Genomic DNA, 21,043 nt, shown 5'->3' with positions numbered 1-21,043 from the left:
GTGAAAAAACAATGAAACAGAGAGATAGTACGAGCGAGCGGTGTGGCCCCAAAGCAAGTGATTTTCTGCAACCCCTCATTTGATCTTTATAGCTTACTAATGCAGACATCATCAGAAAACTGCCTTGCTATTTATCTGCTGTACATTAAGTCATGGGCAATTATTACATCCAGTACTTTGCTAATGACACAGGATCTGATGTAGTGTAAATCTTGTTTAAACAGGTTTTAACCTTGCCTAGTTATAAATTAGAAAGATCATAACAGGAACAGCAGCAAGGACTGGCAAAGGCAGGAATCCGTCGCTGTTTTTTGAAAAGGGGAGAGCGGAGGCTTGAAAATCATTCCTGTGTGGTTTGAGGAATTAATTATTTCTAGGTATGGCATGCCTGGAAATGGAGCCCCATCTATGTATTTACATCGCGGTGTGTGAACATAAAGAGAAGCCTGCGGGACTGATATGTCTGTTCATATAACAAAGATACAACTAACAAAAGCCTCTCAGAAGGACAAAACACATGTTGGAAACCTGACCAACAAGTCCATTATTAGTTAGGTAACAAGATATACTGGAGGTGAATTTATTAGCGAATGGGGATCCTGCTCTCTGTTATCCCTGGACTGGGAGCAGCTGGTGTTTGAGAGGGTTTTACTTAGAGAGGACTTGAAAGTTGGAATGGTACTCCGAATGGTACTCAGCTGTAAGTTTTGACATCTGACAGTAGTATTCAAATGATTATTAAAGTGGTGTTTGTAATCGCTCTGATAGTATCTGCTTTCACCAAAGTTTTAATTACGTTTGTATTCACTTTTTATTAGAGAAAAAATAACTATTAATTTTTAATTTTGCACCAGCTGGTTTGTAAAGAGAAACTCCACCTCTCTCCAATTAAGCACTGGGACCTGCTGGGACAAAACATAGTATGTGGGTGATACAAGGACATTTCTGGCGTAGGACTTTTGCTTTTGGAAAAATATCAGATATCAGTCATTCAAGAGAAATAATTCAGACTGTAAACTAAGGGATTAGGGGACAAAACAATAAAAACATTAAAGACTTCTTAACTGATAGATTCAATATTTGGAGTAAGGGTTTTCCAACACCCTGCAGAGCAGTAATTTTCATGCTCCGACTGAGATTACTCTGACAGTTCTTGTGGGTTCCTGCTACAAGAAAAAGTAGTAAGGATTCAGGTTGTAACACTGATATTGGATTTTAGGTTTGAAAAATTGAACCAAAACAAAGACAGGAATCTCACTATAAATCCATTAATTTACTCACATTATTATGAGGTATGTTCATCTGGAGGGGGGAATTCTGAGGAATTTGTTATCTTGTTTGGTCCAAAGTGGACCACCCAGGTCCAAAACCAGTAACATACCGCACTAACAACCAATGTCATAATATTCTAACAAAGTTGTACGTATATGTAGAAGGGAATTTAGACAGAAAAGGGGTTACTGTACTCAGGTATCCATAAAATCATCTTCATCAGGGAAATTGATAAACAATGCAACAGCACATTTACATAAGTGATGGAACTGTAAGCATACAATTCTAAATTCAGTATATAGAAGTAGCTTAACCTTAGCTCTGACACACTTTTATTTGCGTGGGGTTGATGGCAGTGTGTTGTTCAGTGCGTTTGGCGACAGCTCCTATGACGTAAAAGTCGCGGATTCAAATGCTGAGGGTGCAAGGATTTCAGGATTGGGCTTCTCAATGTAAAAAATGTAAAAAAAAAAAAAAATAAATGTCATGCACCTGTTAAAAGTTGGTATGATTAACATAAACGCACATTTAAAAATGCCCCGGAGCATCCATATTTACCACTTAAGGGCAAAAAGCACAGTTAGAAGCCAAGAGACGTGAAAGAGCAGCTATGGTACATGCCTTTCACATTACTCATTGATTGACCATGTCAGTGATATGCATGTTAGCTGCACCGTGCTTTAAATACATAACATGACACTTCTAATATAATATTAATAATAATGTATAACTTTCACAAAATGCCATCCATTGTGTAAATTCTTCGGTGTCCATGTTATGTATTACAAAATAGTTTGGTCAAATATTTGTACAAGTAGAATATGGTTTTTCTACAGTATGCTATGAAATGTTTAAAGAGGCTATTCTGACATACTTACATGTACTTAAAGGTATACAACTAACTATATATATACACACACAAACACACACACACACACACACACACACACACAAACACATATATAATCTGAAAAACCTGTTTTAAAGAGTAAATCTACCAACAACTGCGTAATTTATTAAGATAGTATGCAGGCGTCAGAGATAGCAGGTTAACTCAATTGTAACTCAAAAATAATGGGATTTTAATGCGGTGAATATGTAATTAAAGGTTAGCAACATACAAGACAAGTGGATTGTATTGTCATGAATTTTAAGCAGAGATTGATTTTTCTTTTTTTACACTACAGCATTCTCTGAAGGGCATTTTTAAGGAATTCCTGGCAAAACTAACAAAGAACGTGGAGTATACCCTCACTGCTTCCACTTATGTTCCACTTTTCGTATGTTACGAAAACTTTAAAATCTTAACTTTAATGTATATTACGTCATATATACCTATAGTATTTATATAACACGTAACACTTATCTTCATTTCCCCAACCAGTTTTATTTAATAATGTTCAGTGAATTAATTTGACATTGACGTTGCCTAAACGTCCACGAAGTCCACATTTCAAGGTGTTACTTGTTATGTTTGCCAAGGAGATAAAACGACAAAACATTTCTGCTACCCTAATTACTCTCACCTTTAATTCTGAACACTTTGACCTACTTTATATCACTTCGCGGCAGACCGCCGCATAAAACAAATTGTTTGTAGATAACGATTAACTGACAACTCAGCTTTGTGTGTTCATCATCTTGTCCTCTCTAAACATCTGCAAATAATCTCCATGTCGGTGCATTTACTATGCTTTGACAGGAATGTCTCTAGGTGGATTTTTGTTTAGTTTTGGAGATTAGGATATGTTTATGTTAACTCTTTAAAGCCGTGTCCTCTGCAACCTTGGAATAAGCAACAGAATTAGCAGTTCCTATGGAGTTTCTAGTAACGCAACATAGGAATATATGTAGGCACTATATAACGCATACAAATAACAAGAAGGTTTAGTACGTTTAGATACATTATGTACAAATACACTTGCATACACGTTATAGAGCACGTGTTATTTTTTTGTGTGGCCGTGTGTCGTAATATTTCTGTTTGCAGTAAGATCATAGAAACTTTGCTGCCGTCCCTGACATAAGAAGCCCCTGCTTCGCGGCGTCTTAGCGGAGGATGAGAATCGTTTCGGATGGCTGTTATTTATGCATATCGTCTGGCCACCTTTCCTCTTTGTTTAGCTTGATCTCCTCTGAAGTTGGTTATTTACTGGAAGCGGCCCGCAGTCGCCGTCGCAGGCACCGTCCCGTGGCTCCTCCTTCTCCGTACCTTGTGACAACAACAACTCGCCGGGCGAGCGAGGCGCACTTTTCGCCTCTATTTCTTCCTGTCATTCTCTCTCAATCTTTGATCAATGTGCGGCCACAGAGAGCGCAGATCCCAGGCATCCCAGGCTTTGCACAATTCCTTCCGATTGTTAAACTAAAGCTCCACAAAGTTCTCGTTCTGCAGGATTTCTCGTTTCTACTACTTCGGGACACTTTTGCTGCACTGGGGTTTTATACTTTGAACTTATTCTCATAGGTGACCATGGCCGTACCGGCTTCTTTGATTCCTCCGACCCCTCTGGTCCATCCACCTCCGATATCAACTTCTTCGGCTACCAGCACCTCGCCATCGGCAACCTCCACCCCGTCTCCATCGATAGCCCCCTCCGGACCGAACCTGTTCCGATCGGAGCTGATCGCCACCAGCAGTCCGGGCATCCCACCCGGCACCTTGCCCAGCAAGCCCGTCTACTCCACTCCGTCTCCAGTCGAAAATACCCCGCAAAACAACGAGTGCAAAATGGTAGAGCTGCGGGGAGCCAAGGTTGCATCGTTCACGGTAGACGGCTGCGAGCTGATATGCCTCCCCCAGGCTTTCGATCTCTTTCTGAAGCACTTGGTCGGGGGGCTGCACACGGTGTACACCAAGCTGAAGAGGCTGGAGATCACGCCGGTGGTGTGCAATGTGGAGCAGGTCCGCATCCTGCGGGGACTCGGGGCCATTCAGCCGGGAGTCAATCGCTGCAAACTCATCTCCAGGAAGGACTTCGAAACTCTCTATAACGACTGCACCAATGCCAGGTGAGTGATAAAACACCGACATTTAATACATATAACGATCTAGTGCAAATCACGCAGAAACTAGACTGCCAGCACGCTTCTGATATAACATTACAACTCACGGCAAGCGCAGCACCTCTATAGCGCCGCAGCATGTAAAATCTAATAATAATAAGTTTTATTTCGCCTTAGCATCTTGTTCTGGGGCAATCTACTGCGAAAATATTAACGTTCATTATTTTAATACCACACTTTATTGGTCGGGCTATTGGTAAATGGCAGCTGGGAGGGTAATCAGCTCAGTAGATAAGGACAAATTAAGCCCTGTTCCCGTTGTGAAGCGTACAAAGACAACGTTGTTACAACCAAGTTACGTCGCTTTACTCGCTAACATGCAATCTGCCCCTCTGCGCTGGTCAAGCAGACGGGGGACGGTCCCTATCCCGGTCACGCGGACCATCGTTTAAAACTGCAAATTGTAAAACAGAGGTACCATATAGTGTAAAACATAGCCGATTCCCTTATTAATCGTGAGAGACGCGTCCGCGAAGCAGTAACAAGTTCGCCAGAAAGTAAGGCGACTGCAGCGATCAGCCAGCCTGCAAGTAACTCCCCGGCCAATATCCCCACAAATAAAACCATGCAAAAGCCAAATTAGACGTTTCCATACATTAGTGCATTCTTTTTATTTCACAAAGGTAAACGAATTAGAAGCAAAAGTTATCCCTTTAACTGGTCTCATAACGAATATCAATGTTTACGTTATTTTTAGGTGTTTTTTTCTTACTCAAGTCTATATCTAGGGTAGCAGGTGGACTAAGAGCGGTAACAAGGCTAAGAATAAAATCTCTATATTAGTTTAAATATTAGCTGTGTAAGTGTGTGCGCGCATGTTAGACAGTACTTAATAAACTTTTTACCACGTGATTTTAGTCAGTATAGGTGTACAGGGGCTCGCAGTCTTACTGCCAGGCCTGCTCGAACTCCACTAGATGTCTAGTTATTATTTAAACTCACCAGATCATTTATTATTGGATAACTTCTCCCTTGCTCTGCCTTGTGTTCAAAATCGACAGTATATTATTGCGTTAAGGGTTGTTTATGGTAAATATGTGCGCCAGAAATGCCTTTTACATCTGTTGATGTCTGTCATTTTTACATCGCGTCTTTATTGATACTTTTGCATCATGTTACACAACTTACTAAACACTTTTCACTCATACTAATGCCACTTTGTCCACTCTTTTCCACCACAAATGACGATGCTCTCAGATTTTTAGATTTGATCTCTGTGCAGGATTATAAAAGTGTTTGAAGATTTTTTTTTTCAAGAATAGGGTTTAATTTGGTACAGATAATGAACAATCGATTTGGGTGTATGGAAATTGTGTAACAAGCAGACAACTATGACATTACTCTATGTTTTGATAGATTGGTTTTTGGTATCACAGTGTAAACTGATACAACAAAGGTTATCAGGTTAACTGAGTAAAACTTTCTTTCAAAATAACTGATGTTAAAGTTACACGTGTTTCTGTTTGTATATTGATATGTTTGCTGTATTTAAGTCACTATTAATAAAAAGTAAGTTTTATTAATCAATTCCTTTTTGCTAATGATATTGCTTCTTTAATGAACTCACTAGATAGTACTGATATATCATACAGCATATCTGTGTGGGCTTGTACAGAAGTAATTTAGTTTGTCGGCCATTACAATAACAGTAGTAAAGCTCGAATTACATCTGCATAGATCATACAAACCCAATAAAGCAAATGTGGAAATTTTATTTTTCATTAGCTTTTCTGCAGTTTTGTTAGTAATCATCATTACTTTAGCATATGATATATACTTATGAAGTATATCTGCATCCATCTTGTATTCTGAATGTTAATCTGATGCAAAAATTAACATATGTTTGTGAAGTCACATCATTTACTGGAAGCAAATGATATTCACTGATGGCTGATTGTACTTCACATACTACAAACCAGCATTTTGCAAGTGAAAGCCTGGACTCCACTTGTGCTGCGTGCATTTCCATGATTATAAGTCTGCATTTTATAATGTTTAGAGAGGGATGCATTATGCCGCTCAGTATATTTTATATGTTTAGTATTTTTAGTATTTTTTGTATTTTTTCTTGCAGTTTGATTACAGTTTTTCCAGTTGCGTTTTATGAAACCAGCAACCACAACTACTAGGATGGAATAATTTACGATATTGTCTAGACTATGATAGGTTGGGAAATATATATGAAAACATAAATAAAAATAAGCTCTTAAAAATTTAAACTGCTATACTGCATTCCTATGATAACAGAATCGTTGAGACACATGATACATACAATAAGATTACACTCCAACAGTGTAACACATCATATATTTATATTGATTATGCTGTGATTTTGTAACAGATTGTTTGCTTTAAGTATCCAAACAGATAAAAACAGGAAGAGAATGGGATTGCTTGTTAAAATGTGTCTTTTGAAATGCATAAGTAGGTCTTCCATATGCTTTTCAAGTCCACACATAACACATGCATATTAATGTCTGTTTTATTCTTCATATTAAAGTATTACAACCTGATTATTATATGTGCCTAAGTGCACTGCACTTGTTCTGAGTTTATTGCAGTGCCTTTCACAGTGATTTCACCACTGTGGTTTATCTTTATAAAAAGACACTAACGAATAGCCCACACAGGAACCTGTGCAGTGCAGACCATGTCTTATCTAAGAGAGCAGGTCTCCTTGGCATTTTCAGAGGGATTCCAGGTGAGAGACTATTGGGCTTCAACATCGGGGTAGTAAGTAACGAATGGCTGTTGAAAGGGTTAAAGGATAATGCCGTGCTTCACGTTGGTTTAATGACAGTGTAGTGCTCCGCTATTACTGGTGCACAGGGAGGCCTGTAATTGTCTTGGAAAGCACCTGGTTTTGGTGATGCTATGCTGAAATGAATCACTTTCGTTAGGGCTGATTTGCCTTTGGACGATTACACTATTTGTAATGCGAGTGCCACCACTGGATGTTAAACTTAAATGGAAACCAGGACTCATTTCTCCTTTAATTTTTTAATCACTTTATAATTGAGAATAAATTGTTAATGGCTTTGGAATATACAGTAAGTTTGATGATTTTCTCACCTTTTTCGTGCATTTTGGCTGCATCTTTGCAACTGTCGTCGCATAAAATACATAAGAAATATTACATTTTATCACTAGAAAAGCTTCATAGAATATTTTTTAGCTTTATCACTAAAGAAGCTTTGTATAATATTTTTCTCAGATCATAAGTCTACCGTAAAGAGATTCAAATGCTTTTACAGAAAAGTAATACAATTTTGCCAAGATATATCATAAAACAACTATTGATTTAATTATCCTATGGTATTTTTAATGCATTTTTTCTAACACTTGGGATTATGCTCACAGTCATGTTTGCTTTTCTGGGCAGTGGACTGTGATTCTTACCTCTGCTTCGCCCTGCACAGGGGCTACTCGCATGAGATTAATGTGTACCTTCTGCTCAGAAACAGGTCCACGGCAGTAATCGTTTGGCTTCTACAGGAGTTATGGCACTGCCTTATGAGAAACCATACCTCAGCCCTTGTTTTCCTTTTCATTTTCTTCTTGTGGGACAGAGACATTTTCACTGCCTTGTGGCACTTAAACTCTAAAGGAAGGTCATTAAAAGTCCAGGTCAGGCCAGAAATATGGTTGGAGTTCAGTTTTTCGGTCCATGCTGAGAGATGACCTTAGACCTCGGACTGCAGTCAGCAAGTAACATTGCAGGGCTTTCAGAAACCTTCGTCGCATGTATTATTTTAGTAGTTTTTATCACTAGTTATTGTATGATATATAGTTATATGTACGCAGATAAATATATATAGAGACCCGCAAATGATGCGAATAATGACAATTTATATTTATGTTAGAATTCAAGAAATACATTTTTTAAACAACAGTATGGTCGCATTTTGGTAAGTATGCAGAATGTTTGTGGAAGTCAAAGGAGTCAGATACACCTATTTCTTTGTCTTTTTCTCTCTCGCTGCCTTGTTATGCTGTATTTGTTTTCTACAAGGGATGGATGTGTTTACAGGTACTCAAGGGAAATCTCTCAATTGGATTCAAATCTTTTTCAGTCAGAGTGGTGGGTGCTAAGATACTCGTCACCCAGCAACCGCATCCAAGAGGGAGCCCGGGTGATAATAACTTCAAAAAACAGAGTGACAGATGCCTGATTAGGATGAAAGAGAGAGAGGGAGAATGCATGAAAAATTAGGCTTGTTAAAATAAGAAATCCATTCAAGCACCTTCACACAAATTAAACAAACACTCCACTCTCGAATCCCATGATCTGTAGTATTCCCATTTATTGGTCCAAATGGGGATTCGTTTAAAACCATAAATGCGATTTTTTACACTAATTAACAGCCAAAGGAGCTCTGCTTTGGAATGGCGATAACCACCTGCGTCCAGTACACCAGTGCATTTGACATATGCTGGTGAATTTTTTTCTGAGGACACGTATGTTGTGATTGAAAATAATAATATTTTCAAAGACATGATGTTGCTATGAGACAGACTGAAAATCATGCTTTTCATTAATATTGCACTGAAATCAGTGGAAGAGTGCTCTACTAATACTAGAGTGAATAAACTAGATTTTCGACGTATAGATATTTGTTAGCACTTAGAAAACACTTGCATCCTCATTACGCCTGGTGTGTGCAGAAACTCTTCACGCTTTCATCTTGTCTGCATATTGTTATAGGTTGAAGGAGCTAAAATCGAGAACGTCTGTGTTTCTTTGTTTTATTTACAAGTATTTTGGCATTAAACAAACACACACAATGCATCAGTCTCTTTGAGTTATGCTCATTTGATGAAATTATTATAAAATAAATATTTCAAACGCTGAATTAGGTTCCCCTGTCTGAATTCCTCGCTCACCTCTCGCCTCCGCGGTGTTGTCCCCTAATCGAAACTCAAAGAACAAGGTTCTGATTTTAGCTACTTACACTTTTGCCAAGCTCATGTCACGTGGTAGGCAAATATCTGTCGAACGGCGCAGTGATACGGAGGATGGACTGTGCAAAGTGGTGCACTTGCGCTATTACATTTCAGAGTGAGCCTGTTGTCAGATCTGGCATTTCTTGAGACACCAGTTCCCTGCATAACAGCATATTTAGGGGCCATAGTGGGAGTCACTGGTACATGTACAAGGACGTTAAATGCTACTGACAGAAGTTAGAAGGAGCAGATGAGATTTCCTGATTGAAGAAAGATTCCAGGCTGTAGCCTGGCACTGTCTAATGTGGTCACGTAGAGAAATTGATTTTCCTCAGAAATTAATTAATTTTTCATATAGCCCAAAGCTGCAGTTTAAAAAGAGTGTGCACTTGCTGGGTTCTTCCTTTTTTTCTCTTTTTAAAGAATTATTGCCTAATCATATTAATGCTTTTGCCCCAAGGATGAAAAGATAATTGTACAAATGCATTTGGAAATATGTATCACTGAGTATTTATGATTAAATTATGCAAATAATTCAGCCTCCATCCGTCGCAGCCGCAGATTGTCTAATTAGGATTGATATGCTGTATAGATGTTCGAGAATCTGACTACAAGCATGTCCAAAGAGCAGAAAATTGAAAATGACAAGGCTGGAATCCTTAAAAAGTGCTTTTTTTTTCACTGTCTAATTCAGCGTTGCTGTATCAGGAGTTAATTTTCCATGGCTTCATTTCTCGTCAGAGCTGACAGGAAAAGAATACATTAGGGAACGACTCTCATAAGGGATTCCAGAAACTTCCTCCACTTGTTTTTTTTCCCCCCTCTCTGTCTTAATTTTCACTAAGGGTACCATGAAAAATCTCAGACAACACAAAGCCGCCCCAAAAGTGTAACATTTGTTGAAATACATAATTCATAGAAGTTGTGTTTTCTGCCACAATACCTCTGTTACTGTCATTAAAATAAAAAGCATGTAAGTCAGTCAACATGTGCTGGTTTTTCCTATGAGGTGACCGATGATCATTATTCTACATGTACTAATATGCATCTATTAAGTTCTTTTGGGTGCATTTTATTACTACCCAAACGGAATATTTGAGATCTTTCTGAAGGTGATGACTCAGCTAACAAGAAAGAAAACAACGATATTCTCTGAAATGTTACAATTTAATAGCCTGCTTGATAGGATAAACGATTGTTTACGATAGTATTTACATATAGCCACATGACTTCACTGATATTACATCCATTATCGAGATAATAACGTAACAAAATTATACTCCATATCAAATTAGGTGATTTATGCTGAACACCAAACAGCGGATTAAACTTCTGTAGATACCACACCGGGAAGCTTTTTAAAGCTTTAGCTGCAGAAATTAAAAACTTAAGTGAAATGCAAGCCAGTTGGCAAACCTCTGTTTTAAGACCAGGTGACTGTCTAAGTCTGGAGGCTGTTTTCATTTAGGTCAGGGCAGACTCAGGTTTTTAAGAGGTACAAGGACATGATTTCATTAAAGAGAAAACAAAGAGCCCCGGAGGACGCCTTTCATGTGCGGAAAAACCAGTTCTGACACACTCAAAGCAAAGTGAGGGCTGTATCAGTCTATTTTCTTGTTGTTCAGAAACTTAGCAGCAGCAGCAGCAGCTGTGTTTGCTGCTTACTTTCGAGGAGAAGCGACCGTGAGCGCAGAGCAGCTGAGATGGGTGACCTACTGCGTCCGCCCTTCCTCCTGGCAAATTCGTGAATTGCGAGTAGGTTACTGCAAACGCTGGACATACCGTTCCTGTCATTAGCTGTTCAATAAAGGGCAGCGGGACATGTAATTACATATAGAAGATTTAGAAAAATAATGTGGGAAGTTGAATCATTCGCTGTAATATTCATGCATGCAGTGATATTTATATTGAACAATGTAAATGAAACCTGTACCACAGTGTAAATGTGTTAGTTAAATATGTATGGCTTTGGCAGAATGCAGATATATGGCTGTCAGACACTACATTTCCGAAATCCATCATCAGGATGTGGCGTAGTGAACTTGTATTAATAAAAAAAACATCTACGTGTAATGTTCGAGCATGGTGTCAAAGAAATCATGTATCTTGTCCCACTTTCAACTTTTCCTTTGTACAGAGAAGAACTTCAAGAACTGGCTGTAATACAGCAGACTTGTTAATGTACTTATGGTTATCTGATCTATACCCTGGAGCCAATGATATTTGAGTGTCGAGCCAAAATGATGTCACTAGTTATAGCTCTTCCCCTGCGTCTGAGATGACTTTTGTACAGTTAAGTTTCAGCAAACATACTTCTGAACAGACGTATTTTGGTAGAGTCCTGGAATTAAGTAATTAAATGTATTTTGCACCTAATCTAAGTAGGCAGGCAGACAGACAGACAGACAGACAGAGACAGATAGATAGATAGGTAGATAGATGGTTCAGATTAGCTTAGCTATATCAATATATCAATATGATCATGTTACTGTTGGAATTGTAGGCTGGGAATGTAGCTACTGTAGTGAGTACTAATTAATTAGCGTTTGATACTTTAAAGGAAAAAAAAACGATTTCTAACCCATCTTTCTAACACTGTTAAATAAAACCTACTGAAAACGTGTTTTTAGGTGATGCCTATTCCAGTTTACGATCTTCTCAGTTTCAGCTGGCTTAGTAGGCGTGTAACACAATATTGATAGTCAGTTACACCTTTTATTTAGCTAGCTAGTTGTAAATTAAAAAAGTGACAACCAAATATCTACGAAAATATATGAAATATATGTATATTCAAGAAAATACTTTTTAGATTTTTTTCCATCAAATTTACACTGCGTTGTGTCAAAGGAAGACAAGTGGGCTTTGCCTGACCCTGGTGTTGTTCCTGCTTGGAATGACTGCTGGTTCATATCTGTCTGCAAGTTAGACAATCGTGCCTTTTTATTTTGTGCATGAAGCCTAACGACACATGGCTAAGTAGTCTTTAATCAAAGTGTCATTCAGAATCGGCATAGAAATGCATTGTTCTTAAGTCAGCTGCAGTATTTACGTCTATTTATGACTGCAAATGTAGTGTCTTTCTGTATTTTCTTCTGTGATATCCTTATCCCTCATTATCCTTTCTTTGTTGTTCATTTCAAATATCAGGAGGGGAAGAACTGCAATGCACATGCAGGGTACCCAGAGCTCATGGTACACGTCCCTTTCATCCCTGTACCTTTTGTTTTCCCATTGATATGTTCTGTTTCTTTTGATGCCATGCTCAAAACCATTAAAACCAGACCTCTGTGTTTATTTGTCTGAGTCAGCTCAGCTCCGCCTGACTCAAATGTTATGGTCTTGTTAAGTTCTATCTCTTAAAATCTCAGTAGAGAAACATCATTACTTCCTCTAAGAAGATAATTGTCTAATGGAAAGAACCAACATTTATGTGTTTTTGAATCATGTATCTTTGCTATACGAATGATCTTTAGTCTAACACCGCTGAAGAAATGGGACCCTGTAAAACATGCCGTGTTTTTTCTGGTCTTGAAATCATGCAGCATCATAGTCAGCAGGGTCTTTTGAAGTCTTTGATGTGGTCTTTGTAAACCTTTAGCTAGCTTGATTAAAAAAACATTTCCACACCTGCTTGCTATTTACTCTCAACACACTTTGCATTATTTGCTCACTTTAGCATCTTTTAGAAATAAGCGAATGGCAAAAATCTCCTGTTTCTTTGCAAGTTGAGTGTTTTGTTTTATTGAATATGTGTTAAAAGGCTTCATTATATACATACATAATGTAAAGAAACATATATTGTACAGTAAAACACGCATAAAAAGGAACCAAAAGGAAACATTTTCTGTGCTTGGAAATCGTTGCCTATACAGTGTACTGGGAAACCTATTGCTCATAAATATAAGGATGTTCTGTATGAAAATTCGGAAAACACGTATTTAAAAGGAGAATTCACATGCAAAGTTCTGCTCTGATTTTTCATCCGGAAGGTAATTTGTGTGATACGTCCTTAAACTTCACGTCTGAATCGGCTTTTCTGAAAAGCAGAATGAATCGAGTTGAACTGACATGGAATGGCAATAAGGTATTGTTTTGTTCCTGATGCAGAATTCATTTGTGGCTCAGAGATTTATTGCATGATTGACAATTATGAGAGGATGACCTAGTTCTTTGCAGTAGAACAGAAATGGTTTTCACAAGATGACATTACCTTACGTTGCATTGTGTAAACCCTTGCCAAGAATTATAACAGATTCTTGCCCTAGATACAGATTTAAAGAATGCATGCCTCTGTAAATTAGATTCCAAATTGCCTTGACACATGACATTTATTTTACATAGCATTACAATGTACAAAATACCTCCTTTCTTTTTTGATAACATCTTGCAGAACTATATTTTCTACTTCATTAAACAATACAATACCGGAGAAATACAAAAAAAATGTCTGTTTTTTTGGAATCTTTGTGTACACTAATCACTAAGATTGCCACATTCAGCTCTAGTTAGGTTTTGCCTTATTTTTTGCTAATTCCTGGTAACTTTGAAGTTGAAGTATTTAAGGCTGAGTGTCCAGCTACAGGACACTTGCTAGCATGCACTTTGCACAGCTAGTTTGTTTCCATTTGTTTTAATGGTCAGTTTAGTGTTTTGCTTTTTTCAACTGCTGGAAATTTCCAAATTATTTTAGAAGCTTGCCAGCTAGCTTGCCAAAAACAGACATGAATAAAAAAGACAGATACAGACATGATGATAGACACAGAAGCGAAAACAGGTACAGAAAATTCCTTCTCTGAACATCCCCACACAGCACTAACAGGGATTAAGAAGTGGTTTCCTGACAACATCCGTATAATTATTATGGTTCTGCTTAACCTTGATGGTTGCAAGTGAATGGAATTTTTTGAAGTCACTCTGTCAGTGTGGTCCTTAAAAACTTTTAATGTATGCCAGATGTTTCATGATTCAAACATTTTTATATTACCTTGTTATTAACTTTTTATTCTGCTTTGTGAAGCTCATTACATCTGAAAGGAAGTTGCACAGACTCGAGGGGACTAGAGGCTGAGTGAAACCTCAAATGATTCAAGCAAGGTTTAACTTGAAGTTAATATCCTGCAAAATTGTTCTGTGCAGCTTGGTAGAAAATAGGATGGTTAAATGACATGAAGATATCAAAAACATTTTTGTTAAAGCTGTTAAAGTACAGCGGGATACTTTCCTTGCAGGTCTGGCTTAAAAGAATAAGTATTCAAGGTGAAACAAGTGCAAGCTGGGTGGACAGAGCAGAAATTGTAGATGGTGTTACAAGCTGAGTGCTCATTTCCTCACATGGTACTGTGATGCCAGAATGGGGCTCTTGCTCTCTTCTAAATCATTATTAAGTCATGCAGAAGTGTCACTGTTGATTGAAGAATAACAGCCCTTTTGAACATGTAGGCACTAACTGGCAAGAAGGTACGCAGTCAGCCTCTCGACGACATTGAAAACAATAACATCTTGTCTGTAGTGGAGTGATTTTAGTTCTTGTTATAGAGTACACAGTATATCCTTCAGTGTCTTATGTTCAATTTGAAGGGCCTGACTGCAGGACTAGAGTTGACTATTTGAAACCCTGACTGAAATAGCCAAAGCTAAGCTATTTCATAGGCAGCCATTAAGATCAGCAGTATTGTACCGTTGTTCACCATCTGGCATGTTCGGCGATAATGTGCCATGTAGTCTTTATGTTCACCTTCCAGTTGTTTTTATTTTCGTATACATAATGTAAACATAAAATAGTAGGCAAAACAATCAGACGCCAATATCACAGCAGCGGACAGACGTTGCTAAAATAAGAATAAGGCTGTGGAACATTGCAGTCATTGGTCTATGATGATTCTCAGTTATCCAGGTCATGGTGTATCCAGTAGTAATAAGTCAAAAACAAGTGGACTTGCTTTTTGTAATCATTATTGTAATCTGTCTCGGGTTTAACTTGTTTCGATTAAAGAGTTTTAATCACCCAACCTTCAGACCACATCTATCTGGAGGAAATGAATTTATCGTGATACAGTGATTTATGTATTTATTTTATTCGTGTACCAGACCCTTCCCAACAACAGTTTACCGTTTTGTAACTTTTTTTTCTTATTAAATATCATTTTGAGGAACTGAAGTTAAAACAACCAGCAAGACTTGATCCTTTTTAATGTCTTCTCTATGATGTGCTATTTTTAAACGTCAGGAAAACGGATGGGAAGATGAATCACATGGGTATTTGCGGACATGACCGATACAGGGGATGTTGACGCTAAACCAAGATTTCATGTTTTATATCCGACTTTATCGTTGCATTGTCCAAGTAGTACTTGACTGCATTTCTGCCAGAAGAAATGGAGCCCTATGCTAGTGCCTTATATAATCTGAACATGATAACGAAAGCTGCATCGGCTGCTATTTTTGCTAATGCATGCTGGATAATCTAATATTACTTCAAGTGACACTGTGTGCTGAGAAAGGTCCTTATAAGTTTGGGTTCACAAGTGCAACTCGGCTGCACATATAGAGTTGGTCCGTGGCGAGCCAGGATAGGATGCTGATAATTAAAGGTCAGGGTCAAGCCAATCGGAATGTCGGGGGTTCATGAAGGAATGGATCCATCCCACAGTGAGGGGTGCCTGTGTGCTGACAGCTATCCTGCAGTGTTGTCACAGCAGGACAACATCAGTTGGGGAAACAGACAGAAGAGCGTGCTGGGAGTCTGGTCAGCAGTGAAGACCGCTTCACAAGATTATAAATCACCCGGGGTCACTGTGTTCCCACCATCAACACAAACCACGGCTGGATCATTGTGATTTAAAAAAAAAAAAGAGTCTCAACCTTCAACACTTCTTTAAAATCTTTATTTGTCGGAGCACAATGAAGACGCCACGACTCGCACCGCTGTGTGCTTTCAAAACAACACCTGTCCGTCTGGCAGCACGCGAAATGAACAAGAAAGATGTTATTTTCGGTCCTATTGTGCTGGTACTCATGCTTTTGTATGAAGCACTGGTGCATTTTAACGTCAAATGAAAACTGATACGAAGTAATGTCTGCGAGACCCTGCCTGCTGCTGTCGAACTTTTTATGGGAATCGGCAAATGAAACCTTCGGCTTTATTTAAGATATGAGCTCTGCCAGGGACGCCAGGAAAATGTTGGCGAAGTTGTCTGCTTGTGATCGGATTGATTTTTTCCATGTGTAAGTCACAGTCAGCTTTTAAATATGGAGGGGGGGTGTGTTTATAGTAACTTAGATGAGAATACATGTGACTAAATGAATGAATCACCCATCTCTGCTGCACTTCAAAGTGTGGTGCAGTTTTTTTTCTGGAGTAAAAGGCTTCATGTGACATACTCATTTCATTGTTTAACACTGTGAACTGTATTTAATTTCACATCTTATCGGGGCCGCTTTGTCTGTCTGCAAGTTTCTCTGGAGTCAAAGCGACCCCTTGAGATAAACTCTGTCAGACTTCACGGTGATTTATTAAATTCTGAGTTCTGCGAAGGACTTTAAAGAAGAGGATTTGGGGGGCGGAGGTGGGGGGGGGGCAAATGAAGGAGTGTGTATTACAGGTGTTTATTAGCTGTGGGCAGTATGTGTTTTCACATATAATCAATGAAGGGAAATGTATAAAACAAATAAATAATACAACAAATATGAATCTTTGTGGTATTTTTGGCCACTGACCGTCTTTTAATTGAGAGTGTAATGGCAGGAATTATCCTTATTCATTTTTTCAACCTTTCCCTGTTTCACTATAATTCATAAATATAGGTATGAGTTTCGTGCTGCATTTCCTCCTGCTTCCTGGACCGAGTTCAATACCAAACCCAAAACCTATGCATACTATCGATTTTTCTGTTCCATTTTTCTCTGTGTAGAATACATCCTAAGATCGATTTATTAATTTTCCCCTACCACACCCAAAGAGGGAACTTACACGTGTTCATCACCACCGGTTACCCCGGTTACCCATGTCACGTGATTCTCGTGTCACACTTCCTGCTGTCTGCGTATTGTCTTTCTTTTTGTTTACATTGGTGATAGTCGACGCTCTTTAATCAACTCTTTATTCACAAGGCTGGTTTTATTTCTATGCAAATTCAGCACGACAGATAGATGAAGACTCATAAATGTCTATCCACCTACCCAAACCCATTAGGGGAACGGCTTGCTCTAACCACAACTGCTAACACGGTTTTACTCAATAATCTGTGGTGCACAGCTCTGATCGGTTGTGTCACCTTTTGTTGAATCCCTGGTCACACAGAAGACTTTAGTAAAAATTATTTTTCTTTTTCTTATAAGCTCAGTTGGTCACTGTTTCAAATGAAGAGTTTAGTAATATCTTTCTGTGAGATATCTTATGAGCCATTTTGATGGTGGGGGGGGCAGTTAAGTGGTACAGGAAGCTGGCAGTGTTTGTGTCAATCTTAGTGGCAGTGCGGAATTATAAGTAATAATTGTTAATAATAATTGTTTCTTGTAGTCACATCATTTTCTTTTCTGTCCACATGTTTGAACTTTGTTGGAGTCTTTCATTAACATACTGGCTGATACTTCCCTCATCTCTAAGCTTCTCCGCAGATTTCCACATCCACTACATTAAAGAGCTGTCAAGTTATCGCTGTGTCTTCACAGAGAAATAATTAACATTGAAAACAGCCCCCTATCTTGAGAACAGTTAAACATGCTGAGTATTATCTTTCTGAACCCCAGGTCACACTAGCACGATTTTTCAAGGAGGAATTTTTTAAAGCATTAATTCTAATAGTAAGTCATGAAAGTAACATGTTACTCATTTTACCTGTGAATTACAGTGTGGCTGTTTGTTAATGTGCACAAGGGAAGGTCAGTTGGGTGCTGTTTTCTATCATTAAAATCCAAATGGGCTTTTTAACGTCCATATAATGTTTTAGCGCTAATGTTATGGATTTCACGTGGCTATTTCTTGCTGCTTTGAAGTACATAGTACAACACAGTATACAAAGAACGCAAGGAGCTCGATTGGCCTGTCTGGGAGAAAGTGGAAGACATGGAGCCTCTTAGAGACTGTTTCTTTCACTTAACGAGTCAGGGGTTGCCATTACACTTACTTGGTCGACCCTAGCAGCAGACTAGCCTGGCGTCTTTTGAACAGGATCATGGTGGACGTCTGTCTTTGATATCAACCATCTTGCGTCCTCCATTGTTCTCCGTAAGTCAGCATCTTTTGTTTTTGTCTCAGATTATTTCTTTTGATCCTTGCCGGTGATTAATCATGTGCATGTAGTCATTTTCTTACACTGGATTGCAGTGACTGGGTTGTAAGAACATACCGGTGGTGCGTGTATGAGTGCCGAGAGGCTGCCATTGGATTCCCAGCAAAATAGCTGCAAGCTGCTTGAATTCAAAGGATAACCCATATTCCATCATATAATTTGTGTCCAATTTATCTTAAATATCATGACTGTTTTAATGCTATTATTGCAGCTTCTGGTTGTGCTACTAGTACTAAAAATAGTACAAACCCCTGTTGCTTCCTTTAGGTAAAAAAGGTATTTTATGCCTTAAACGCAGCATTCATATCCAGCAGTGGAAAACACCCAAAGATATTTGATGGGAGGCTGTAATTTCTTTGGACTGCAACAGTTTTCCCTCTGTTTGCCTGGTTAAAAGCCCTGCAGGTTTGCGAGATTGCAGCTGACAGCCCAGAGGGCATTGGCGCTGTTTGCCTTCTCCTTTTCTCCACTTGTGCAGGGCTGCAGCTGCTTGAGTCTCATCCTGCCAGCTGTCAGTTACACGGCTCTCCGTAAACATCTCCGCACACCACCTGCTTCCCACTGGGAGAATAGGTGCACATTTGAAAAGTCTAAGCAAGGTAGGGAGGGAGACAAGAGTATAGCGTGTCCAGATAGGCATGCGTAAAGCCTTTTTAGCAAGAGATGAGATGCTTTGAATGGAAGAGCTGGCAATACATGCCAAAAAATGTCAACCTAAACCTATTATGTACCTTTTAATATTCATGAAATGCATTCTGGTATTATCTCATGTAGAGTTTAGGGACCAAATGTACCATTCTCTGCTTTGGCTAAATAAACATTATTATTGTTAAAGATCCAGACTTTCAGGGGCCTAACATCACTTGCTTTTGATGTCCAGAAACATTGTTAGTTTTATAAAACACTTGCCTGACTCTAAAATGTTACATTGTAGCAAAAAGATCCTCTGGACAAAGATCTAAAAATCATTTCCTCCTATTATGTTAGACTTAAAAGTACCAAAACGAGAAACTGCTTCGCCAGACGAGATAGAGATAAATGGATGTGGTAGAGTTGCAATATCAGCCATGGCAAATGAAATAATTTAAATATTCCGTGACATAGTTTCCCCTGCGGATTCAGTGTGAAGATGTCATACAGAAACCTAATCGAGAAAGAAATGGATAAGTAAGGAGATCCTTGGTTTATCTGGCGTTAAATTTATTTGTACCATGTGTCTGAATGGCAGTTGATAGCGTGTTGTCAGACTCCCTGCCCCTACTTACCTCACTTTTTCCAGTTGTCAATTTGCTGCTGTTATTGAAATCTGAAATGATTTAAACCTAATTAATGAAATGTCTCTCAAGAGTTTACAATAACATGGCATCTGCCTTAATTCCTGCTCAGGTCTAGATGCCAGGCGAACCGTAGAGAAACTCGCTACAGGAAATTATGAAACTCTTACAGCTGTAGCATTTGCACAATATAATTTCATGCATTTTTTTTTTGCTCCCGATCTTTATTGCGATGTCTGACATTTTCCCAGATTAAACAATTAACCACCAACTCTTCTCTCATTCTGGAAAAATGTCATGTTGCAGTTCAAAATATTGTGCTGTATGGCATATTGTATCAGAAGTGAATTATCCCTCGGTTGAACATAGTGTGATGGCTTTCAGATGATCTTGTGATATGTAAGTCCAAAACTATAACAATAGTTGCAGATATGATTTATCACTTGCGAAGGAGACAGCATCGCCAAGATCCATTATCCATTGTCATGTTGATATAAATCAAGCATAAGTTTCTGTTCCATATCTTAGGATAAAAATATGAAGTTTGTTTTATTTCCAGTATTTACCTTCAGTACGGATGAAGCCAGTCTGAAGGTGAAATACCACAGATGTCAGTGAAAGTGCAACACTATCAGTTAATATCATAACTGCTAGCCGCACATTTTGATCTGACATCACCTCCGCGATCTTCCATCGCCTCTCTTTGGAGTGATGAAAGTCTTGCTGGATATTACATGTGATTTTGGATGATACAGATCCTTGCGCCGGCACACGTGAGGCGATCGGACCTGCGTTTATTTATTTATTTTTTTTATTGCGATGAGCTGAGATTTTCGTCATGATAGCATGTGCAAAGTCAAAATGTTGAAGGTGAAAGCAGTACAAGGCGGAATCTGCCGAATCGACAGCACAGGAGGCTCCTTCTTCGCTCTGTTTAGGCTCCTGTTCAGCTTTTACGACCCTGTGGCAACTAGGAGGCAGCAAGGACACCTGGGTGAGATTTTATTAAAGTATGAAATGAGAGGTCACACATTCCAGTACCTCCCAGGACATCCCGCTGCTCTCTTTCTTCTCTGCCTATTCTCCCTGGCCTACGTTTTGATGAGTTACACACGAAAGTGTTTTTCATTAAACCCCTTGGGGACATCTGTATTGCTCTTTCGGTAGCAGATCCAAATTTAATTCCTGATGTGTCTG

The 21,043-nt window shown here is 38.7% G+C and overlaps 1 protein-coding gene across 3 annotated transcripts in view; it reads left to right on the top strand.

Moving 5' to 3' along the window:
* Positions 1–3,280: 3,280 nt before the first annotated feature.
* Positions 3,281–21,043, top strand: part of LOC125744603 (dachshund homolog 1-like) — a 111,595-nt gene continuing 93,832 nt past the window's right edge. For 2 of the 3 annotated variants that reach the window (XM_049016613.1, XM_049016602.1), the window contains exon 1: positions 3,284–4,284. In XM_049016613.1, the coding sequence (XP_048872570.1) occupies positions 3,746–4,284 (539 nt within the window). In that variant the 5' untranslated portion in view covers positions 3,284–3,745. Of the gene's footprint in view, positions 4,285–21,043 lie in introns of all 3 variants that reach the window. The other variant, XM_049016596.1, reaches the window with a different exon arrangement.

This window comes from Brienomyrus brachyistius, chromosome 1 (genome assembly GCF_023856365.1).
Source record: "Brienomyrus brachyistius isolate T26 chromosome 1, BBRACH_0.4, whole genome shotgun sequence".
NCBI classification, from domain to species: domain Eukaryota; kingdom Metazoa; phylum Chordata; class Actinopteri; order Osteoglossiformes; family Mormyridae; genus Brienomyrus; species Brienomyrus brachyistius.
This window is presented reverse-complemented; position numbering and strand designations above follow the sequence as displayed.